At 37.1% G+C, this 25,444-nt stretch overlaps 4 protein-coding genes across 4 annotated transcripts; all 4 read right to left on the reverse strand.

The window, feature by feature from the left end:
- Nucleotides 1–4,718: 4,718 nt before the first annotated feature.
- Nucleotides 4,719–6,979, reverse strand: LOC9313073 (double-stranded RNA-binding protein 3). Its single transcript, XM_021025399.1, is given in 5 exon segments — nucleotides 4,719–5,267; nucleotides 5,270–5,532; nucleotides 5,610–5,829; nucleotides 5,912–6,165; nucleotides 6,363–6,979. Coding segments are annotated over 4 exon segments (1,086 nt in total). The 5' UTR covers nucleotides 6,158–6,165; nucleotides 6,363–6,979; the 3' UTR covers nucleotides 4,719–4,910.
- Nucleotides 6,980–7,077: 98 nt separating this feature from the next.
- LOC9313074 (probable protein S-acyltransferase 7) lies at nucleotides 7,078–9,916 on the reverse strand. The gene is made up of 5 exons (XM_021025398.1): nucleotides 9,555–9,916; nucleotides 8,771–8,953; nucleotides 8,381–8,677; nucleotides 8,056–8,289; nucleotides 7,078–7,972 (listed from the first exon to the last, which is right to left on the reverse strand). The coding sequence occupies exons 1-5, from the start codon at nucleotides 9,636–9,638 to the stop codon at nucleotides 7,442–7,444; spliced, it is 1,329 nt and encodes a 442-aa protein (XP_020881057.1). The 5' UTR covers nucleotides 9,639–9,916; the 3' UTR covers nucleotides 7,078–7,441.
- A 2,107-nt stretch (nucleotides 9,917–12,023) lies between these two features.
- LOC9313075 (serine/threonine-protein kinase CDG1) lies at nucleotides 12,024–15,033 on the reverse strand. The gene is made up of 5 exons (XM_021025621.1): nucleotides 14,236–15,033; nucleotides 13,747–13,937; nucleotides 13,444–13,633; nucleotides 12,955–13,355; nucleotides 12,024–12,659 (listed from the first exon to the last, which is right to left on the reverse strand). Exons 1-5 carry the CDS (start codon nucleotides 14,339–14,341, stop codon nucleotides 12,249–12,251), a joined length of 1,299 nt encoding a protein of 432 aa, XP_020881280.1. The 5' UTR covers nucleotides 14,342–15,033; the 3' UTR covers nucleotides 12,024–12,248.
- A 3,462-nt stretch (nucleotides 15,034–18,495) lies between these two features.
- Nucleotides 18,496–21,052, reverse strand: LOC9313076. The gene is made up of 7 exons (XM_002876962.2): nucleotides 20,483–21,052; nucleotides 20,222–20,384; nucleotides 19,896–20,096; nucleotides 19,559–19,804; nucleotides 19,328–19,472; nucleotides 19,003–19,234; nucleotides 18,496–18,912 (listed from the first exon to the last, which is right to left on the reverse strand). Exons 1-7 carry the CDS (start codon nucleotides 20,805–20,807, stop codon nucleotides 18,578–18,580), a joined length of 1,647 nt encoding a protein of 548 aa, XP_002877008.1. The 5' UTR covers nucleotides 20,808–21,052; the 3' UTR covers nucleotides 18,496–18,577.
- Between the last annotated feature and the right edge of the window lie 4,392 nt (nucleotides 21,053–25,444).

The raw sequence follows: 25,444 nt of genomic DNA on the forward strand, positions 1-25,444 counted from the left end.
CGCAAATGTTTAAGGGCCCGAGTGGATCTAGAGGAAGCTCATTGCCCAAAAAGGCCTTGGGGCTTAAACAGAATGGGCCTGCTGGATCCAAACAAAAATATAAGAATGTTAACAGGCCCAGTCGTGGGCTCGTGTTTTGCCCAACTCGTGAGGAGTTAGTATTAGCAGCGTCGGGCAAACGTTTGAGAGTGGAAAGCAGAGCCGTGGGTCGCCTGGGAGGAGTTTTTGTCAGGGAAGATGGCAACGGGAAGGTGATCGGGGATCATTCGCGGGGAAAGGAGGCGAATGCTAACCGGAACCAGTTGGTGCTGACTGAGGAAGGACTACAGAACGGGAGTGAGACGCCGAGTGATCCGCCGGAGGAGGAGACGGGGATGACGGAGGCGTAATGGTGGTCCCCGGTAGTTCAGTTCTGCTATATCATATTATCGATGAATGCTCTTTTTTGGAATTGCCGGGGGGTAAATAAACCAAATTTCCGGAGATCAATTCGCTACATGTTGAAGAAGTTTACAATAGATATTTTGGCGGTTTTTGAAACACACGCGGGTGGTGAGGCGGCAAGCAAAATTTGTCGGGGGTTAGGATTTGAGAATTCGTTTAAGGTGGACTCAGTGGGACAAAGTGGAGGTCTTTGGTTGCTCTGGAGAAATAGCGTGGGAAATGTGGTGGTGGAGGAGAGCACACATCAGTTTATTCATGCTTCAGTTACAAATGGAACGGAGAAGATGCATTTGATCGTCGTGTATGCGGCCCCAACTGTGAGCAGAAGGAGCGGGCTCTGGGGACAATTAAAAACGGTGATTCAGAATGTGGATGGTCCGTTGATAATTGGAGGTGATTTCAATACCATCATAAGGATTGACGAAAGAACAGGTGGTAGTGGTCGACTCTCAACAGATTCTTTGGCGTTTGGGGAGTGGTGCAATGATCTTTCTTTGATAGATATGGGGTTCAGAGGGAATAAGTTTACTTGGCGTCGAGGGAGAGTGGAGAGTACCATTGTTGCCAAGAGACTGGATAGGATCTTGTGTTGTCCGGAGGCAAGATTAAAATGGCAGGAAGCAGTCGTCTCTCACCTTCCATTTCTTTCTTCTGATCATGCTCCACTTTATATTCAGTTATGCCCTGAAGGGAAAGGAGACCCGAGTAGACGACCATTCCGGTTTGAAGCGGCCTGGATGAAGCATGACAGTTTCAAGGCATTGTTGAATCAGTCTTGGAATGAGAATTTAAAGACACCGGATGCTCTTAAGAGGCTGCGAGTGATACTGAAAAAATGGAATAGAGATGTGTTCGGGGATGTTCATAAGCGGAAGGAACAATTGGTGTTGGAGATTAAGATTGTTCAAGATGCTTTAGAACAGAACCAAACAGATGCTCTTTTAAAACGGGAAGAGGAGTTAATAAAGGAGTTTGATGTGGTTTTGGAACAAGAGGAAGTACTTTGGTTCCAAAAGTCTAGAGAGAAGTGGATTGTCTTGGGGGAAAGAAACACTACTTACTTCCATACGTCAACAATAATTCGGAGAAGGAGAAATAGGATTGAAGCTTTAAAAAATGATGAGTGACAATGGGTGACGGACACAAAGGAGTTGGAGAATTTGGCTGTCACTTATTATAAGCGTCTCTACTCCATGGATGATCTTGAGAGGGACGTTGAGAGTCTTCCAGCTGCGGGTTTCACGCGTTTGCTTAGAGGGGATTTACAGGATCTAAGTAAACCATTTATGGCGGAGGAGGTGGAGAAGGCCGTAAGAAGTATGGGACAATATAAAGCCCCGGGTCCAGACGGGTTTCAACCATGTTTTTATCAACAAAGTTGGGATGTTGTTGGTAGCTCGGTAATCAGATTTGTGCTGGACTTCTTTGACACAAGTAGTTTACCGGAGGAGACAAATGACGCATTGGTGGTATTGATAGCGAAAGTGGAGAAACCGGAGAAAATCACACAATTTAGACCAATTAGCTTGTGTAATGTTTTATTTAAACAATTACTAAAGCTATGGTGATGAGATTAAAGAGAGTAATGCCTACTCTCATAGGCCCTGCGCAATCAAGCTTTATCCCGGGGAGATTAAGCACGGACAATATTGTTCTAGTTCAAGAGGCAGTCCATTCAATGAGACGCAAGAAAGGAAGGAAAGGGTGGATATTATTAAAACTTGATCTTGAGAAGGCTTATGATAGGATTCGCTGGGATTTTCTGGAGGATACCTTAAAAATTTCAGGGTTACCGGAGAAGTATGTGGGCTGGATAATGCAGTGTGTTATGGGTCCATCGATGAATGTTTTATGGAATGGGGAAAAGACGGAGGCTTTTAAACCATCACGTGGTCTTAGACAAGGAGATCCTCTCTCGCCATACTTATTTGTTCTTTGCTTGGAACGGCTTTGTCACCAAATTGAGATCGCGGTTGATTCAAAGGAATGGAAAGCTATTAGTCTTTCTTGCGGGGGACCGAAATTATCACATATTTGTTTCGCCGACGACCTTATTCTCTTCGCAGAGGCGTCAGTGACACAAGTACAGGTGATACGGAAGGTGTTGGAGAAGTTTTGTAGTGCTTCGGGTCAAAAAGTGAGCTTGGAGAAGTCAAAAATATTTTTTTCTAAAAATGTTCATCGGGATTTGGCTAAGTTGATTAGTGATGCAAGTGGTATTAAGTCAACTTTGGACTTGGGAAAATACTTAGGCATGCCGGTTCTGCAAAAGAGAATCAACAAGGATACGTACGGAGAGATTCTTCAACGAGTTAACTCGAGATTATCCGGGTGGCGAGGTCGTTTTTTGAGTTTTGCAGGTCGACTCACGCTTACTAAAGCTGTTCTTGGTTCAATTCCAATTCACGCTATGAGTACGATTCATCTTCCAGCATCAGTTTTGGATAGCTTGGACCGCACGACAAGATCTTTCTTATGGGGCAGCTCGCAGGAGACGAAGAAACAGCACCTGGTTGCTTGGAACAGAGTTTGTGCTGCAAAAACAGATGGAGGGCTGGGAATTAAATCAGCCAAGCATATGAACAAAGCGATGTTAGCAAAGTTGGGATGGCGGCTAATTCACGATCGGGAAAGTCTATGGGCAAGAGTACTGAGACACAAATATAAAGTTGGCGATGTGAAAGATCCCCGGTGGTTGGTGAAGAAGGGTAATTGGTCGTCGACATGGAGGAGTGTGGGAATGGGTTTACGTGAGGTGGTATTACCGGGAATAAGTTGGGTGCTTAGAGACGGAAAGACAATCCGGTTTTGGACTGATAAGTGGTTCTTAGATAAACCATTAATGGAGCTGGCTTCGCAAGTGGTTTTGTTGGAAGAGCGGGACATACGAGTTCGGGATGTTTGGCAGAATGGGTGTGGTTGGGATTTTACACGCATTGGGAACTTGGTATCTCCGCAGATAAAGCTACAATTGGCAGCTTTGGTGGTGGATAATGTGACTGGTGCGGTTGACCGGGTTTATTGGGGGGGGGACTTCGAATGGTCAGTTCACTGTAAAGTCAGCTTATGCTTTCCTTACACAAGATGATTCGCCGAGACAGTGGATGGGGAAGCTTTTCCGGCGGGTGTGGCGTGTCAAAGTTCCGGAGAGGGTTCGAGTTTTCTTTTGGCTGGTGGTTAACCAAGCAGTTATGACGAATGTTGAGCGGCATAGGCGGCATCTCTGTGAGTCGGGTTCATGCCAGGTTTGTAAGGCTGGTGAGGAGACCATAATTCACATTCTCCGCGACTGTCCGGCAATGGCAGGAATCTGGCTGCGCTTAGCACCACCAAGGAAGAGACAGGCTTTCTTTACGAAGTCAATTCTGGAATGGGTATATGAGAACTTGGGAGAGGAGGAAGACTTTGTCGGGAGCCCTTGGTCCACAACTTTTGCTATGGGAGTGTGGTGGGGATGGAAATGGCGGTGTGGCAATGTGTTCAACACTAATGGGAAATGCAGGGACAGGGTGAAGTTTGTTAAAGAGATGGCCAAGGAAGTATCCAACGCCTTTGGTTCAGCTGCGGGGTCCGGACATGGTCAAATGAGAGAAGCAAGGATGATAGCTTGGAAACCGCCAGAGAGTGACTGGGTTAAATTAAATACAGATGGAGCTTCTCATGGTAATCCGGGTAGAGCGACGGCAGGAGGAGTCTTGCGAGATAGCAGTGGGAATTGGCGGGGTGGTTTCGCTTTGAACATTGGTATATGTTCGGCGCCTCTTGCGGAGTTGTGGGGGGTGTACTATGGTCTATATATAGCCTGGGAGCGTGGATTCACGAGATTAGAGCTAGAGGTAGACTCGGAGATAGTGGTCGGTTTTCTAAAGACGGGGATAAGCGAGTCTCATCCGTTGTCTTTCCTAGTACGTTTGTGCTATGGCTTTATTTCAAGGGACTGGATAGTCCGGATTTCACATGTGTATAGGGAAGCTAATCGCCTCGCAGACGGATTAGCGAACTATGCGTTTTCGTTACCTTTAGGATTTCATTTGCTTGAGGCTAGACCGGATGTTGTTAATCATATTGTTTTAGATGACATTCCTCTGCTTACCAAAAAAAAAAAAAGAGCCAATTAATGAATGAGGGAGGAAGAAGAAGCAGAGCAATCGGCGCATTAATGGCGAAAAACAAATGCCATTAATTCTCCTTCTTCCCCACTCATTTATTGCTCTTCTCTCATCTCTTCTCTCTCTCTCTGACTCTCTCTTTCTTTTTTTTTGTTCTACGTGCAATTCAGAAACATTGATTTCATGTCAGATCGTAAAATTCAAAAAAAGTCAAATTTACACGACGAACATACAGAAACCCATGACTGATTTGATTTTACCCATTTCTCTAATCTCTCTATAATTATATCCTTAACATGGGTTTATCTAAAGACACAACCTTTAATCATGGGTTTGATCCAGATTTTGTTTCTAATTCTAATTCGATAGTGACTTCTTCTCTTGGCCTCCATTTCCCAGCTCCCTTGTGGTGGACGGTGATGGGTTAGGGTTAGGGTTAGGTTTTGGTGGAGGAGCTGAACAAACTGGGATCACTGATCTTATGTGAACAGCTGGAGCTAGTTTCTGATTGTTTAACCCAAAACTTGAAAAGGGCAAAAGCTTACTATAACAGTTTCTCTCCACTGATGATGATGATGATGATGGAGATGATGTTTTGATTATGAGCTCTGGTTTAGGATCATCTAGGCTCTGTTTCTTCTCTGCATATTCTTGACATTTCTCTAGCAATGATTTGACTTTGGATTGTTGTTGTGGGAGATTTGTTCTTGAAGGCAAGAATCTCTGTGGTGGTAGAATCTCTGTGGTGGTGGAGATGATGATGAAGCTTCGTTGGTATATAGATTGATGGATCTGAGATTCTCACACAACAAGTCTCGTGTGGTTGTTGTTGTTGTGTTTTGGCGAATTGTTTTGATGACTGTTCTTCTTGACTGGTTTGGTTCTCTTCTTTTCACTTCTTTGGGTCTAAATCTTGAGAGGACTCTTGCAACTACCTCTTGTTCCTTCTCTTCACCTCTCAATGGGTCCAAACTTGGCACTGTGTATGTAGCTAAGTGTGAAATGAGAGACATAACCAATAAGATTTGAGTAAAAAAGTTTGGAGTTTGGAGGTACTTTTTCTCAAGGAGAACCAAGCTGCAATGGCTGCATTCTTCTCAGCTTGCTTCTTAGTCTTTGCTGATTCTCCATTAAAACTCATTCCAGCAAGCTCCACAGTGCAAGAGAACGTTGGGATGTGACCAGGTCCTGATCTCACACTTGTGTAAACCGGTAGATCAAGACCAGCTCTATGTGCTGTCTCTTGAAGCAGATTCTTATAGATCCCAGTCTCATCCTTAGAGAAACAACCAAACATCATTACACTTTGCAAACATATAAGAAACAACTTGCATGCTTTTGAGGAGATTAAGACTTACTAGAACTCTAGCAGTTAGAGACTTTGAAGGACCCTTGGAAGAGAGAGCACTAAGAGCAACTTCAGCAGCTGAATGCTCAGCTTGTCTGAGAGTAGAACAATAAGTTGGGCTTTCAAATATTTCACCATTAAAGTTTACACTAGCTTTGAATCTTGGAGCATGATCTGGTCCTTCTCTTGTGCATGTATATGATGGGAGATTGAAACAACTTCTCTGTGCAAGCTCTTGCAACTGATTCTTATACATCTTTTGGCCTATGACAAAAAGCAGAGAGATTGAGAAAAAGAGTAAAGAGCAACAGAATTTGAAACTCCTACTTTATCCTAAAATTGAAAAGCTGGTGAGTGTTTAAAGAGAAGACAAAAGGAAACCCACCTGCTTAAATTGGTATTTAAGATTTGGTGTCTCTTTATAAATAAACAGAAGAGCTTGTCTCTATCATGTGATGGACCTTAAGACTCTACAGTGTTCAAGAAAGAGAGAGAAGTAGCAAAAATACAAGAAACTCACTTTGTTAAAGTTGCCATTGAAGGTTTTTGGTGTAATGAGTAACAAAAAGATTAGGGCTCTCTGATGTTGAAAGTGAATTTGTAGACAGAAAGATAAAGATGAAAAGAATAGTTTCAGAGGTTTTAGAGCTCTCTCACATGGTGGTTCTCTCACAAGCAAGGTTCCTAATAAAGAGGAGCAGAGGCTACTAAATGATAATAGTGACATTTCAATTGAACCATGGTCCATGTTATATAAATATATTAGTTTTATATATAGCACTGATGAAAATCTTATCGACTCTTTTTAAGATCCTGTCTTTATGATCTGATGTTTGTGTGACAAGCTTAGATTTGCAGAAAATTAATTTAAACTCTATAATTCAAGGCTTTAATTATTGATTTGGACATTTTCTTGACTATATCTTTGACTCAGCAGAGACCTTAATACACACTTCTTCTGTGACATTGTTCTATCAAACAAAAACAAACTAAATTAATTTAGAGGCAAAATAAATTAAACATTAGGGCTCTTATGCAATAAGTGCAGAGCCATGCTTCAATGAACAACTATAAAAATGTTCTGTCTTTTGGTCCACATGTCTTTGATAATTCAGTTTCAGCTCCTTGATAGTAACATAGAAACTTTTCTGTTTTTATCGTAACTTTTCTCTCCTCTACCTTAAAAACATAGATCTCTGGTTAAATGTATTAACACAACTAGAAGAAAAGAAGAGGAAAAAAACAAATCCAGAAGAAAGCTCACTCATACAAACAACACAACAATTCAACCTGTGCTTTACCACAACAAAGCCCAACCAAACCCAACACAAACACTTTCCACATTAAGAACATTAGCAAGTTCTTTCCCTCCATAAACCACAAACCACATGACTGATTATAAGCTGAATAATCCAAAAAAAAAACACATTTGAAAAAGAAAAGAAAAAGAAACTCTCCTCAGATTTTCTCTAAACCTGTATTCACCATACCGAACTTCGGCTATGTTCTTTCTTCCTTCCGTGCTAAACCGTGTATTCAATTATGTAGGCCGGTTCTCAGTCACTAAACCGCTTCCGCTGCTGCTTCCTCCGCCGTTCTGGTTTTGTTCTCCTACTCTGGCTGCTAAGGCCATAACTTCTGGTGACATGTCCCAGCTTCCGCTTTTCCTTCCCCAGCTTGAGCGTCTCGGGTGTATACCTGGCCTATCACTCTGTTCATCAACTGTTGTCCTAATGTCTGGAGATAGCTCGCCTAACTCACCGTCCTTAACATGTAACCGCTCGTTACCATGTTTACCGTCACCATGATCTGACATTGCTGGACCCATGTCTGCCCAAACAGCCTTCCTTCCCATTTCAATCTCATCATTGGCTTTACCCATGTTTGGACTCATAAAACCACCTGCTACAGATCTAGGAGGCAATGGAGGCTCACGCTGGACCATAGCTCTAAAGTTGTTCTTTGAAGGAGGGATTGTGGAAAAAAATGTTTCTTTGAAGTTATTAACCACTCCCTTGTTATGTGGGTTGCTTCGCCGATCATATCTGTATCGGAAATTCTCATATGTAGTCTGCAAGAACAAAGATAAATCAATGGTTACAGAGATTCCGTGATTCCTGAAGAGAGGATGGGGATTGGATGGTAGCAACATACCTGGTTCGTGCTGATGAGATATAAATGGAAAACTGTTAAGCCACCAACAAACCACATTGATATGAATGTGTAGATTATTAGAACAATGGAGGCAGGAGTTTTAAGCATTGCCTTCCAAGTGGTTGTGTGCTCTGATTCCATAATCTTTCTTATATAGACCCAGCAGAAGGCAAACACATATATACAGAGAAGGGTCGTGGAGAAGACAAACATGAAGAAGAATCGGTAGTTCCTCTGCAACAACCATCAGAAAATGAGATTATATTTAGGGAATTATGGTTTGTGTGGATAGCTTAAACACGTGATCAGTTGGATTGTGACTTACCATCCCGATACATTGGCCAACCCAAGGGCAGTGATGGTCAAACCTTTCTACGCAGTTGTTGCAAATTGAGCAATGGGAGCAGCGAGGCGGCCTATAGAGCATGCAAGTGTCGCAGTACTTGACCTTAAACGTGATTCCATTAAGCTCTACTTCCTTAATGCGAGGCAGTCGCAGCTGCGGAGTCTGGCCAGCCCCTGCATCCATGTTTCCATCAAGGGCTTCAGGCTCTGGAGGATGAGCATTTCTTGGGATAATACCTGGATCTCTTCCGGATGTAAGCAGCAGAAGAATTAAATCCTGAGGAAAGAAACGGAATCAAAAACTTTGTGGGTACAATCATCAGCAATAGAGACCATCTGCAATGCAAAGAGAAAAAATAACTATACTTACATAAATGGTGAACACGACGGCGACAGCTACTATTGATACTCCCCAGCTATCGGAGAAGTCATCAATTAGCTTCCTTGCAACAAAGATGCAGAAAATTGTAACAGGGACAGCAATGAGACAAATGGTCAGCGCCAATGATCTTACATCTGGCCCAAATACAAACCTTCCCTGAAGAAAGAATATCTGCCAAAAAAAACGGGAAAATAAGTGAAGTTAACAACACTCCAGTAGAGAAACTTTCGAAAACAAAGCACTCCCCAATAACAAAAATCATCTAGGAAAACATTTCACCAATGGACTGTTGAATCAGTACATCACACAAGTCTCAATCAGTACTCAGAGTAAGGAAACAATCAAGAAGTATTTAGAGTCTCTAGCTGATGGCTTGAAGCAATACAAATTACAAAGAGAAGGTTATTCAAAACCTCCTTATACACAGGCATCAACTATATATATACAAAGATGTCTGTCCAAAGTAACTCAATCCATCATTGAGCTATATTCAGATAAAGTTAAAATGCCTTGTTCAGCTCAAAAGCATCTAAAGCAACCTATGAAAACGACACCAAAACCTAGGATTCACGAAAACGCATTAGCTAGATTCTCCTAAAGACTTAATAAAGTTCCAATTTGAATTAGGTTGAAATTGAGACATAGTTAATCTAATTTAATAGACTAAACAATAAGTAGAAAAGGGGAAGAGTAATGAAGCATATATAGCTCGAAGAAGAACAAAAACCACAAAAACAAAAAACCCAACTCAAGAAAAAAAAAAAAAACTCACATTGCTGCCTTTCCAAGTTTGGTAAACCCTTAAATCACCATTCGATCCAGAATCAGATCGCTGAGGAGGAGGCACTACATACATCTCTCAACCTCAATTTCTACTACTTCAATCTCACGACGGCGTCACCAAGACCTGAGCTTTATAAACCGTTTCTTCACAACTAAAAAAACCCAGATAAGGAAGAAGAAGGGTAAAGTCTCCGGCGAAAGGATAATTCAGATTTCCGGCGAAGTAAGCCGACAAGGGCACGAGTAAGCCAGCGAAAAAGAAGGGTTTTTTTTTTTAATTTGCCTTTGCCCTCTTCTTCCCCCAATTTCAATGGTGGGTTCCTTCCCCCACTTTTTTTTTTTTTGTCTTCTCAAACAAAAAAAAAATTATATAACTAAAAAAGAAACTGTGACCGTCGTTTTTTTAGTCTATCTTTCTTATGTTGACAGATAGCTGACGTGTCTTTATTTCATTGGTTTGTCACTTAGTAAACGCAGTCAAAATTAGTTTTTTGGTTACAAAAAGAATAGTGATTATCTTTGTTTTTTAAATCTCGAGGGAAAAAGGTAGAAAGAAAAAATGATGACAGGCAACATTTGGGTTATGATGGACTCAACCTTCTCTACCTTCTCTACCTTCTCTATATAACAAAATATTCTTTCAGCCTTGAAAATCTGAATTTACCCAAGTGGGCCTAACTATATATGTTCATTCAATTTTTAAATACATTTTTCATAACATAAAAATTTTAGAGTTAATTTGTGCAGAAATAAAAATGGAACATGAAATTAGGTAATCGACATTAGTGGATTTCGTCACGAACAAGAAGAAAATAAAGAAGATAACTAGTATGAAGTTCGACTTAATAACGAAAAAACCAGGCTTGATTTTAAAATATGCACGTGGTGGAAAAATTTATGCCTTTTAAAGCATCTGAAAGAACAACATGACGTTTAATAAATGCTCTCAGTTGAACTGATATAATTGATAAATATTCACCAGTTAACATAAAGAATGAGGTGATGGTTCATTAAATGCAAATGACTTTATTTGAACTTTATCAAATTTGAATCTGTAACAAAAACAGTTTTAGACGAGAATCGAAAAATGTAAACAACTAACATAGTTGCATGGGCACCCAATAACTAGTTCTTCGAATTTTTAAACAACTAACGTAGTTGCATGGAAATCCAATGAATATTTTACACGATTTTGACATTTGTATACAGATAAACACATACATAAAGCGTTAGAAATAATTAAAATGTTAAATAATTCTGTTTATGTGTACATATAAATACATATATATATATATATATAGAGTTTTATTAACATTTGTATACATGTAAACATGTATATGAAACGTTATTAAAATTTGTATACATGTAAACACGTATATAGAGTTTTATTAACATTTGTATATATGTAAACATAAATATAAAGCGTTATTAACATTTGTATACGTGTATGCACGCTACTATATATATATATATATATATATATATTACAATCATCGTATCCTAATAAGTGGAGATCTACGAGAAGCAGTGGATGTCTAAAAATGAATATAACAAAAACAAATAGAGATACAAGTCGATCGGAAAAGGGGTATCAGAAAATTTAGAAAAAAGCTTCAGAAATCAAAAGACGAAGATTGAATAAAAAGATGAGACAATGATGGATCATAACGCATGAACAAACGAAATTGATTCAAAAAAATTAAGATTTAAAAACGGTTCAAGAGATTAACAAGCATCTGCAGATTTATCTTCCACCGGTTTACTAAAATAGACAGGAAATCTCAGCGAAAAACTAGACGTAACGGCGGTGTTTATCTACTTCTCCGAATTAGATACGAACTGAAGAAATCCAGATGGAAAGAAGATGAAACTTAGCGTTTAAAGAGATGTAGAAGAACAGAGATAAAGTTAACCCAAGCGTCAGATGCAATAAATACGGTTTATTGTTTGGACATATTTTCTCTAGCACGTGGGGTTAAAGTTGGCAAAAAAATGGGCTAAAATTATCGTTATCTTGGGCCTTAAAAACATAATACCAAAAATTTAATTTCAACTAGATCGGTTGTCTCTCACCCAATTATCTCAAAATTTTATGACGGACTCAACCTGATATTTGTATACATTAGAAACAGTGTTCTAAAAAGCGGTTTCGATAGTTGTTTAGGCTCCGCCTAGACGTTAGGTGCTCAGATGACACTTAGACGATCGTTTCGACTGCTTAAAATCGCATAAGTTTTATGTCAGTGTATTCTTACAATTTTTAACTACATAAATTTAAATTATAAATTTTAGCTTTATTAATATAGTTTGATATGAATTAAATAAGTGTTTTGTCTAATTTTTGTTTATGATTTAATATTTTTATTTTTATAATAGATAGTTTTATATGATTTTTATCTATAATATTATATTTATGATATGTTATGTTGTAAACGTCTAAATCATCTAAACTCCGATTAAGCGTTCTATACTCTAGACACTCTATCCGATATTTGTAAGAAATAAATGTGATCTTAGTAACATAAAAATAAACATAAATCTAGTATTAACTAGATTACTATCTATAGATGTTTAATAAAAGTTATTTTCTAACAATAGTCACACCAAATGGTGACCAACAGGCAACAACAAACTGAACCAAATATAACTTGAAAAACAGTTAAATAAAAAAGTTTCTTCACTTTCATGGACTCGGCGTTGGTGGCGTAGTCCCTCTCGGCCGATTCACGCCGGCCCAAGAAATAGCATCATCCACGACTAGTCTCCTTCTCTCAATAGCTTCTTCAGGACTTTCTCCTTCTTCTCTAACCGTAAATATCCTTCTCGTCTCATCCGGTGAGCTCGATGTCCCCGCCCCATCCATATTTCCTTCTCGTCTAAGCCTGCTCCTTTCTTTCCTCATTGTGTGATCAACGATATATCTTAGAGAATCCACGACCTCGCTGATCAATGGTCTAGCGTTTGCTTCTTCCATTAGACACTTCATTGCCACTTCGATACTTCTAAAAACAACGATACTCGATAAACGGCCTTTTGTTAATAACATTGGATCTACAATCTGCATTACTTTGCCATCCAACCACAATTGTCGTGCCTATTAAGAAAAAAAGAAACACATAAAAAAGTTTGTCATCGAAATCGGAACATTCATTAGTCTAATTAATACGTATGAGATATCATTAAGGGCCATAACACGAAACTCTTTTTCAATTAGAATAACCGAAATCAAAACCTATATGGTAAAAGGTCAATAGTAAAAACACTTATTTTAATTTCTTAAGAAAAAATCAAATTTTATAGCATATGGTTAAATCTAAAGAAGCAAAGCCTATAAATGGTCATAAGAAAAACGAATCCTTTCTTAAGCAAAATAAGGTTCAGAGGATTACCCAATGCACAAGATAGCGACTTTGAGTACCAACGCATTCGGATGAGGGCAAAAGAGCTTTGCGTCCAGTGATAAGCTCCAACATCACAACTCCAAGGCTATAAATATCAGATTTCAGCGTCAATTTCCCGGTGTTCGCGTACTCTGGTGCACAATACCCTTGAGTTCCCATAACTCTAGTAGAGACATGAGACATATCACCACTAGGACCAAACTTAGCAAGTCCAAAATCAGAGAGCTTCGGTTTATATTCATGATCCAACAATATGTTTGAAGTTTTCAAATCTCTGTATATCACCGCAGGTGTTGCTTCGTTGTGAAGAAACGCTAACCCTTTAGCCGCTCCTAGGGCTATCTGCATCCTTGTGTTCCAATCTAAAGCCTCTTGACCATCACTAAGATCTGACAAAACAAAACAAGAATTAAAAAAACTTTAATGAATCTCGTTCTTGATTAATATTTCTTGGTTTGAGGTTTTGGTTTTATTTACCGTAAAGATGATCTTCTACAGATCCAAGAGGCATGTATTCATAGACAAGGAGTCTTTGATCGCCTTCAGCGCAATAACCGAACAAATGCACAAGGTTTTGGTGGTGCAAGAGAGAGAGCATTAGGACTTCCACAAGAAACTCTTTGTCTCCTTGAACACCAGACTGATCAAGCACTTTAACAGCTATGTTCTTGAATTAAGAACAACAACAAAACACAAAGACAGACACAGTTCAGAGATTTCGCAAGGACAAGAGACACCCCACAGATTATTGAATTGATTAGTCCAAAGGTTATATATTACCTTTCCATTGTTTAGCCTTCCTTTATACACAGCTCCGAATCCACCTCTTCCGATCAAAGATTCTTCCCTGAAGCTGTTAGTCGCAATGGCGAGTTCTCGGTATGAGAAAATCTGACATCTGTATCTAGCAGAATCTTGCACTACTGTTTGTGAACTTGACGAAGGTATTGCTACTGTTGCAGCTGGTTGGGCTACACAGGAACAAAACAACACAATGAGAGACATATCACATATGTCACTGGATCATAAGTAGATTAAAGAGACATTATTGATCAACCAACTAAACAAAATCTTTGAACTATTAAACAGAAACCCTAAACAGAGATTTTTATGATCCATATAGACTAATCATAAGACAAATACTTAATAAGCTATTTAAAAGAAAATGGAGATTTTTGATCAAGTTATAACTAATCACTGGTATTAAAGATTGACTAATCTCAAGATTAATGTATAAATAATAAAGGATCAAAGGAAAGGGAGAGGAACCAGAAGAGGAGGATGGCTGGTTAGCCTGGTTACGTATGGATATCTGATCAGAATTGTCTTGGAGCTTCATTTTCCGACCGGGACCAAAACACAAGCAACAAGCCATGTTATTAATCTCAAGGAAAATAATCAAAACACGATCTCTTTTTTGTTGGTGTCACTCAATAAACAAAGATACACACACACACACTCTCTCTCTATATGGTTTATCAATAGGGCTCAAGAGATCACACACGATGACAAAGAATTAACGGTTTTGTTATAAAAAAAGATGAAAACTTTGAAGGAATCAAAAAAATCCCCAAGAAACACACGATCAACAGATTCGAGGTTTTGGGGATAATTCGATCAAAAATAGATTACAAAAATACGAGAAATTTTGTGAGGTGATAAGGGAATTGATAAGGAAGGAGATTTAGATTAAAATTCGAAGGTTTTTGTAAATTTTGGGGATTACGATAAGATTTGATTGAAGGGTTTTTGATAGAAGGAAAAGACACGTAATCAACAAAAGTGAACATGGGGGTGCAATATAAATGGTACGTTACTCACCAATTGCTTCTTTCCTAAGTTCATATGACATAAAATTATTTATTGTTTGAGCCTTTGAGGGTAATAATCTACAATGTTAATTGTTTTATAGGAAGTTTATCCTTTTATTTATTATTGTGATAGCTGTTGGATTATAAATTTAAACTACTTTTTAAATTAAAAATTAGAAAAAATTTCGGGCGTTAAATATTTCTAATAATGATATAACAGATGATAACGGTATGTTTGTTATGCATTAAACAAAGGTCCAGAACTATAGACGTAGTGAAAAAAAAAATTATCAACGTTTTAGGAATTCAATGAAGAATTTTTTTGTTGGTTTTAGTGCAAATAATTTTAAATCACGAAACATTGATTAAACGTTAAATAAGTGTAATGCAAAAACCGCTGAGATTGACAATTCTGATAAATAAATCCATGTAACTTGATCTAGAAGTATTAAAGATTTTCTGTCTAAAACTCAATAATTTTATGAACGGACGATGAAAACATATATGAATAAAATGTAATCAGGCTGAATATATATTTTAGAAGATGTTTTTTACTAGGTTTAACCTCAAAATGAGAAGACCGCATGTAATGGCAAAATTTAGGCCAATATATCGATGCAATGTAAGTTAAAAGATTTTATCGAAGATTCTCTGTCTGAGACATTAAACTGTTCCCAACCTAAATACATTCGACTTTTATTTCACAGTATTTAATATACGATAATATGAATTAATAATTATCGGAAATGTTATTATGGTTTCTTTGAACTTTGTGAGTAGGGCGGCTTATCATTAGATTGCATAGATCTTTTGTAAGTTGTTTAACCCGTCTATGTTTATCTTCAAAATGGAAATACCGTAATGGCTGACAAATTCAGAGACGCATTCGACTTGCTTTTTATGGCATAAAATATCCGATCGGATAAGATATTTCATGGTTTGTAGAAATTTTATGGCTGTGAAAGCATGCATATATGAGTAATTTACTTGTGTAATATATGAGTAATTTCAAACTCTTGGACTAATCAATATCGTGTATCATCAGGTTTTGATTAGCGGACAACCCAAATGCCAGTTTACTTGCAAAGGCTATCTCACTCTCCTTTCTTATTATTTTGTGCATAAAAGACTTAAAAGTTCTAGTAACAAACCTATGAAAAGAGGAGAGGAAAACTGTATTAACAAGTATTATAGCTCGTGGTTACGGAAAAAATCAAGATAGAAATCACATGAAATATGCCTAATTAAACGAAGGGTCACATGAAATATGGATGTTCATCAAGTGATTTAAAAAAAAAAAAATCCATATGAGTATGTGTATTATGAGCTTATCATACGTATGTGTGAATTGGCAAAAATTGTATGGTGCGATTTTGAGCGTGAATGTGATCATGAGGATCTCTAGTTGGATAATAAACCAAGATTTGGCTTTGCATATAACTTGTAAGAGAGATGTATTATGGTGCATGAGAATCAAAGTGTCATTAGACATTTATGTGTCACTTACGCTTTGTCGAAAATCCTCTTCCTCTCTCATTTGATCGTCGTTCTCTCTAGTTAATGTGCTCTGATTACTCTTAATTTATAAGTTAACAGCAGCGACCATATAGTCGCTGTGAGCCACCAAAGTCTTCTTTCACTCGATTTGTTCTCCTCCTCTTTAAACATGTTTTTAGCTTCTCGCTTTGGTCTTCATCATCATCTGAAAACAACTAACACATTTGAGACTTTGATCGTGTTCTTCTCTATATCCACTGTGTGAGGTTCATATTCGAAAGTTGTTTCTGTTTTAGGCAAGCCTTTGAAGACGGCTCAATGATGGTTAACGTTGTTGATCGGGTTAATTTTTACCTCTTTACGATCGGTAAAGATACTGGCATTAGTCCTGGTTAATATTGTATCGTCTAACTGATATAAGATTGGAACCAATCCAACTTATGATCACTCAATGATCAAGAGATTCCAAGCTTAACTTGCGGAAGGTGGAATTCACGAGCTGGCTATAACGCACTCTCTCGTGAATCAAGGGATGGAACGATGGATAGATGCGATTGACTCACTCAATCAATGAACAAACCAGAAGTTTGAATCACTCAAACAACTTGATTTGCAGACTCAAAAGAACTTAATTGACTCACTCAAATAAGAACTAATGAAAGGAAACACAAAGAATTCGCAACTTTGTGGAAGAAAAGAAAACAATGTTTCTTATGAACTTTAAAATCTCGATTAAGGGTGTTTTTACAATGAGGAATGAGGTGAGCTTTTATAGGCTCGTAATACAATGTTTTTTATGTCTAAAACAAGTAGCAAATCGCAAAATTAAATGAGAAACTAGCCGTTGGAAATGAAATGGCAAAATCCGTCGAAATAAGGAAAGTAGCCGTTAGCTTGTATCTTGAAAGCTTGGGGAGAAAGTGGTGCGTCCTGGAAAGTGAAGGTGTGTGAGGATCCGCCTGATCCTATGTGTCTTGGTGCACCTTAGAGTGTTGTAGGGAACTTCTAGAAGTATCTTAAAGTCTCCTGGGCGCCAATGGTACGTTTGGAGTCTCCTAAACCCGAAAGGTTCCAAATAAGGCAAGTGTAGGCTCCTTCGGTTTAGAAAATTAATATCTCTCAAACCAAAATTGGTATTGACTTGATTCCAACTCTCTGTGGTTTTCTGATGAGTTAAGATTGTATGAAAATTCAGTTCGTAACTTAAATCCTTCTGGTCGGGTCGGAATCCTCCAATGACTATGTGTATGTCCAAATCGGGCAAGCTGGGAATCACCCGACTTTTAAATTGAATAACTCGTTCGTGTGAACTTCTTTTGGGCTGATTCTTCTTCGAGGTGCTCGGTAATTGAGCTGAGAATGTATTCCAAGTGATCTCTGGGCAGGAGGAATTGATCTTTGCCTTCGTCTGGACTGAACAAGGCTCAGGGGTCTTCTCGGATAGGCTGAATCTGCTTTGGCCCGAAGTTGTAGATAAAACTTTGTTTAAAATCCCACTTGGCTGCTCCTGGGTTGTTTTTTTCTCGCCAATAATCTTCTCCATGGTTGGTTCTTGGGTTGATGACCGCATCACTAACTCATGTGAGTCATGGAACCATACGCCTTAAAATTTGGAGAATGTATGATTATGATTAAATCTCGAATGGGAAGTTAATATATAAGTTATCAAATCTAAATACAACGTATTTTTCTTTTTGTAATCAGATTTTATTTTTCCATCTCTACTTAAATTTTGAACGACGATAAGAGTAAATACTCCCTCTGTTTTGATTTAGTTATCGTTTTAACACTTATATTTGTTTTCTATATAATAGTTACAGTTTTAGATTTTTAATGCAGATGTTTGGTAAAAATTCTAATTTATTCTCACTGTTTTAATTGTTTTCTATGTGCAAAAATCTTAATCGACAAGTAATATAAAACGGAGATAATAATGAAATTGACAATCTGCAACTGGTAGTAAATTGAAGTTTCACAAACCGGGAATCAATTTTTTGTATTAGGAAAAGTTTGATTCCACGAGATAATGTTCCATCTTTAATGTCTGACAACAGCATTATTCCTCTCTTACCACCTACTAAGATCTCATCTTTAATCCACTCTGTTTCTAATAATAACACCAAAAGTCTTACTTATATGAGCTGGATTTACTTGATTTCGGTTTAATTAGTTACTTCGGTTTGGGTCTAGTTATTTAGACATGGTAAGAAAGCCGGTTCAATTCAAGAAAGGGATAGAGATTTGAGAAATAAAACCAGCGACTACATTTAACCAAGAGACCAGAATTTTTTTTGAAGAAGTCATTAAATGATTGTTACAGTGCTTAAGTACTCTTTCTTGGCACTACAATAGGCGTGGAACCGGTCTTCGTTAACAGTGCCAATCCCGGAAAGCTCAATGCCGAAAGCCGCAATCCTACGAGTGTCCCGTTGGATGGGTGATTGCCACAAACCGTCCCACCAACCAGGAGGTGCAAGCGGCGTGAAGGCGCATTGGTTTGGCTGTTTTGGACAGCTTAACGGTCCAGCGTATCGGTTCCAGACATGTCCCCAACCTACCTGGTTCTTCAGACCGTCTGCTAACAAATTGCTCTGGAAACTACTCAGGAACGCAAAGCTTGAGTTGCTCGAACCATCCTCTGTGAATTAACCAGTCAAGGAGTACTGTTAATGAGACGGATCAAAATAAAAGAAAAATAAGTGTGAGGAAACTAAAATAAGATCTTAACTGAGACTGTTTGCAGCGGCTAATGCAGCAACCAACTGAGCATAGGTAGTCCCAACTCGCCTGTTAGCACCAGAGATCACCCCATGTTTCGCACGGCACGCGAGGAAGAAATCTACAAATGCAACCCACCTCGGTGCAGGACCCCAATCCTTTATTCTAAAATCTAACATTGGTAATCCGCGGCCACGTTGAGCGATATCACCTCGGAAAAGCTTGTAGTCAAAATGTAGAACCTGAAAACCATTGCAACTGACTTAGTTAGCAATGGAATTGAAGAATTTATTTGGAAGATCAGAGCGAGAGCGAGTTTAATAGATCATTGATACCTCAGCAATGGTGCTGATATTTGTTTTGATAATTTTCACCACAGATGGAGTGTCAGACACTATAACCACTCTCGGGTTCGATATGCCAAGTCTGTTAATTGCTTTCCCTAGACAGTTTATCGCTGCACGCATAGGTCTAACAGATCTGGAGAAAATCATGAAAGGAAGATTTAGTCAACCAGCTCAACAACAACAACAAAAAAAAAGACTTAGATGCACGTTTTAACATACTTGCTCATCAACATTCGCATGTGCACTGAAATATCAGGATCCCCAGTCTCGTGTAGAACCCAGTCCACTGCTTCTTTAACATCTTTCGTGGGAGATATGAGACTCATCATCAACTCTCCAAACATATTACCTCGTGGTGCCGAGTTTCCTTGATCTCCAAATAGCTCAAATGCAGCAGCTCTCATCTCAGGATGCACATTCTTGAGGAAAAACTGAGCTGCCACAGCGTCTGTAGTGCCTTGAAACCTGAAAACCATATGCTCGACTCAGTAATGATTATAACTCCACAAAAATAGATTCAAAGTTGTATCTTTTATATTTATTTTCTTCAACTGACCATATAATAGCTTCTTCCCATTTCTTCCAATTACTGCATAAGACATTACTCTTAACCGGTTTCTCGAAATCATCCAATCTCATTACAAGCCGCCTTTTGTATTTCTTCACGCAGCCATTTTGTCGCCACAAATGCTTCACTTCACTCATTGTAAATGTAGCATTTGAGTAAGCAATGTAATCACCAAAAGGATATTTCCCCCTGAGGTAAAACAAAATACACAGAGAAAGAAATATAAACAAGACAAATAACACAAGCTACAACAAACAAAGCAACACTTCAGGAACTTGATCAAAGAAAAGGATTGAGAAAGAACCAATATATGCCTGGTCTGGCCAATGATCAAGGATCTGTTCAACATTATGCTCAACGCTGCTGAGGTTAAGATCTTATACATTTCGTTTCCAAATCCAGCTTCTGCTGTTTTCCCAAGAACATAACCATGTCTACAAAATTGCTCCGGAGGTAGCTCACGAATCGCTGAAGCTCCTATAAACCACAAGAATCACTTTCATCATCATCTATACATTCACATCGAACAAGATTTCGACGATACTACTCATCGATTCAAAAACGAAATTTCTCACCATTGATTTGAAAATGGCGACGGATAAGATCTCGAACTCTGAGACTTTGATCCACGAAACCACCATCGAACTCGCTTCCCATCTCTTCTACCGTCGCGCAGAGCCTAGCTCCATCGACCATAGCCTCTCCAATCGAAGAAGAATTGCTCCATCTCGCAGTGTCCTCGGATTCCGACTCGTCATCGTCGTCATCGATGAAAGACGAATTAGGATCCACGGAACGGAGGGTGAGCAACAACAAACCAAAACCGATGAAGAAAACTATGGATGATAAGAGAATCGTCTTCCCGAACAATCGCTTCCGTCTTGTTCCACCGCGTTTCATCTCTTCTTCATCGTTTCTTCTCCGTCGTGGGAAACTCAAAGCTGTGTTGAGACTTTCTTACATCAGAGAGCTTTGGTTTGGATGCGATCGACACGGTGCCGTTTTGGATTCGTTCGTGTCGGTGGCCGTTAAACTACTTAAAACGGCATCGTTTAAGTGTAGACTGGGCCTAACTATATTCTGTTAAAAGCCCATCAATTTAGTACGGCGTCTTTAATATCTTTTTCTTTTTTTGAGTGCACAGGCCTGTCAATGCAAAGCCCGCGGGCTCCGTCCCGACTGCCCCAGTGCGGGGCGGGTGTAGATAAAAAAATTTCAAAATGCAAAAAAGCGGGATGGATGCGGGTTGAGTTTCATAAATTGCGGGTTTTTACGGGTAAATCAGCGGGCCCCACGAATATTTTTAAAAATAAAATATATAATTATATATTCCTTCTATCCCATAAAGATGAATTTGTCCCACAAAAATAGAAGTTCTGTGTTTCCAATGTCAAATTTAAAACAGTTTACCTATTTTACCCTTATTAAACAACAATAAATAATATACTCTTTAAAATATGTTAAAATGTTAAAATTGTCATTATACATTATTTCTTAAAGAATGTGAAATATTTAAAAAATCTATTTTTGTGGGACAGAGGGAGTATAAATTTATAGAACATATAGTTGTAAAATATTAAAATAAAATTACAAAGAAAACTAAACTTTTCGAATAAGAAGATAATTTTTTGAGTGGAATTTAAAAATCACCAAACCAGTAACAATATTTTACAAAGAATGTTAAAAAAGTCATCCCCTAAATATAGTTGAATGTCAAAGTTTTAAGGGAGACTCACAAAAATGCCCCTTTTTCAATACCCCTTTTCAAAAATGCCCCCTTTGGATGTCCATTTTTAAAAATACCTCTTTTATGTACAAAATGACTAAATTACCCTTCTTTTAATAAAAGATATCATAAATATATAAGGAAATATAACAAAATTAGGTCAACAAAATACAAAATATTTTTTGGCGGGAAAAGTGATCCCCCAATTTTTCCCGCCAAAACACTTGTAAAAATTTGTAAAACCTTTAAAATACCTTGTAAAATTTTCCCGTAAAATTTTTTCCCGCCAAAAATTTTCCCGCCAAAAATTTTTTTTTGCGGGAAAAGTGATTCCGCAAATTTTTTGGCGTTAATTTTTGGCGGGAAATTTTTTGGCGGGAAAAATTTACAAGGTATTTTAAAGGGTTTTTACAGGGTATTTATAAGGTTTACAATGTATTTTAAAAGGTTTTACAACGTATTTATGAAGTATTTATAAGATATTATATGATTTTACAAGCTATTTTATAAGGTTTTACAAGTTATAAGGTTTTACAAGTTTTTTATAAGGTTTTACAAGTTATAAATACCTTATAAAACCTTATTAGTACCTTGTAAAACCTTTTAAAATACATTGTAAAACCATACAAAACACTTGTAAATACTCCGTAAAACCTTTAAAATACCTTGTAAAATTTTCCCGCCAAAAAAATTTCGGCAAAAAAATTGCGGAATCACTTTTCCCGCAAAAAAAAATTTTTGGCGGGAAAATTTTTTGGCGGGAAAAATTTTTACGGGAAAATTTTACAAGGTATTTTAAAGGTTTTTACAAATTTTTTGGCGGGAAAATTGCGGGATCACTTTTCCCGCCAAAAAATATTTTGTATTTTGTGGACCTAATTTTGTTTCAAATAAGGGTAAAATGGTCATTAAAAATTAAAAGAGGGCAAACTTAAAAATGGACTCTCAAAAGGGGCATTTTTGAAAAGGGGTATTGAAAAAGGGGTATTTTTAACAATTTCTCAAGTTTTAATACTACAAAAAAATCTATCTACTAATTAATTATAACATTCTTAGTATATGTGATCATTATTTAACTTCGAAGTATAGTTGTTTCAACTAGATTATTTATGATATTAGGTTTTGAATCTATGCTATATATGGGTTTCTTTACATTTTGCTTAAATCATATATACAAGTTTTAATTTATTGTTTGTAATGCATAGGTTGTTATATCCACCAGGGAAGCCAAGGGTTCCTAACTTCAATCAAAACCTACAAATTCTATCCATGGACCCTGGGTTTCAATCTAATTTTTTTAGTACTAACATTACACCGAAAAAAAACTTTTGCATATGAATGATTTGTGCTGTTTTTGCTCCTACGTTCAATATATGAAAATTAGTCTATAGTAAACTCACAATTTTTTAAATTTCAATTTCACAATTTTTTAAAAATAATATATATATAGTGTGAAAACTAAAAATAATAATTGATTAACAATTATCAATACTTTTATAGTATGATAATTTATGTTTTTAATGATCTTAGTTTATTGTAAATTTTATTTAATATACAATATTAATAAGTTTTAGTATTTTTCCTATAATATATAGTGAGATAATTGATTAATAATGAATATTTATATTTGATTTATCTATTTTTCTTCAATCAATAACAAAGTTGTCACAGAATTGAGATTTCTTCAAAGTTCACAAGTTCACATCTTGCTAAACAAGAAACAAATGAAACAGTAGAAAGAACTGTAGAGTTTGAATATTTCATCTTATAACACAGCTCAAGACTCAATACAACTCCACATAGAGCCGCACTCCACTCACGATAGAAACTTCATCCATGGTCGCTTAAACGACTGTATACTGGGTAGTCCACTACATACGTTTGGTTTGCAAAATGAATATTTATATTTGTTTAATATTTTCTTTGATGATTATTATATTTATATGAACAAGTAAATTTACACTTGGGGTTTTAGGTTTTTTATACTTTGAACAATGTCTTCAATTATGATAATTTGTTCTGCATTATGGGAATCTGCATTGTTAAAAAGCTTACAAAATTTTTCGTCTACCATAAAATTTGAAAAATTATCTTGTTTTGACAAATGTCCCTCAACATGAATGTTTTCTAGATTATTTGAAAGCTCCACTGTTACAAAAGACCAAATGAGAAAGACATCAACTTCTCATTAAAATAAGATATTATTTAAAAAATAAAAAAAAATCATTTTTGATCTTACAATAACAAAAACAATAGTCCACAAAAATCTTGTAAGTAAATTAAATTAAAACTCTTTCCAAGAAGCTTTGGAAAACTACCTCAATGACATCGTTTTAACTTTTATCACCAAGCTATGAAATGCCCATAGGATTCGTAAAGCGTCCTTTATAAACCACTAGATATGGATCCGTGCGTTGCACGGGTTACTGGTCGAAATTGTTATTTTTAATTTTAATTTTAATAAATTTAACTAAAATTATATAAAAATACGTTTTAATTTTAGAAAATGTAGTATTTTAATTATTTTTAAATATAGATTAATTATGCATGTGCAATATAAAATACTATTTGTAGTTTTGTTTATTATATGTTACTGAATAATATTTTATAAATGTTCATATATGTATTATGGAATTTTAATAAATTATCTACATCCATCGAAAAAGTGATGTAGGAGAAATTTAGGGAATTTACCTTTTCTTTTAATATTTACTTATTTCACGCTTTCTATTTTGTTTAGGGTTTTCTATTTTATGTTTTGGTTTTATTCTCTATATATATAGAGATCCTAGGTTATTTACAGGACATGTTTTTGATTCTAATTAATAAGAACAGAGAGCTTTCTCTTTTCCTGGTGGATTCCAGACCATTTTCTGGTGGATTCCAGAGTTTTATCATTAAGTTCGTCGCTAGCGAACTTCATTTCAATCTAGGTTTAGCGCTTGCTTAACCTAGGGTTTTCCCGACTGCGTCAAGTGGTATCAGAGCAGGCTTTCTCCCGTCTCTTTTTGAAGCTTGATAGGCCATATGGGAGATCAACCTGTTACCAAAGCAGATTTCGAGGGTTTTGCGTCGACTATTACCATGACTCTTACCACGGCTCTTACTGCTTTGACCAATCAGATGACGTTGTTGACAACCGAGATCAGAAACGGCAACAACAACACAAATCAACAAAGAGGCAGAAGAGAAAAATCAACTAAAGATCTACAGAGTGGAATTGATTTTGAACATCATATGCAGGTATTAATCAATAAGATTAAATATCAACAAAAAACTAGAGAGGAAGTACTTCGGGTTCCACGAGGAGAAAACAGTCGTGTTGTGATTGATGAAAATACAAGTTCTAATGAAGAATCCATGAAGGAAGAGATTGGTCAAGAGAATCTACATAATAATTATGATTCTCACATGGATGCTAAAGAAGAACTCGTGAAGGACGAGATAGTTGATCAAGGGAATAAACAAAGCAATCATGTGAAGACTGATATTCTATTATTCTATGGAATTTCAGAAATGGATGAGATGTTAATTACTCCAGAATAGAAGCTAGTGGTTCAAAGGAATCTCAAGACGTTAATTGCACATGAACATGAGAAGCACTACAAGGAAGAGAATCCAAGGAGAAAGAAATCAAACGTCTTAGTTATGATTCATTACAAGAAAAGGCTAGATGCGAATTTCAAAAAAACTAATGGGTTGATAAGTGTTGTTAAGAAGAAGACAACAATCCCAGAGGACCTTCCAGAGATTCTAACTAATTTGAGAGAGTTAGATTCAGACGGTTATTTACATGACTTCCCTCCTATGC

Source organism: Arabidopsis lyrata, assembly GCF_000004255.2.
Source record: "Arabidopsis lyrata subsp. lyrata unplaced genomic scaffold ARALYscaffold_5, whole genome shotgun sequence".
NCBI classification, from domain to species: domain Eukaryota; kingdom Viridiplantae; phylum Streptophyta; class Magnoliopsida; order Brassicales; family Brassicaceae; genus Arabidopsis; species Arabidopsis lyrata.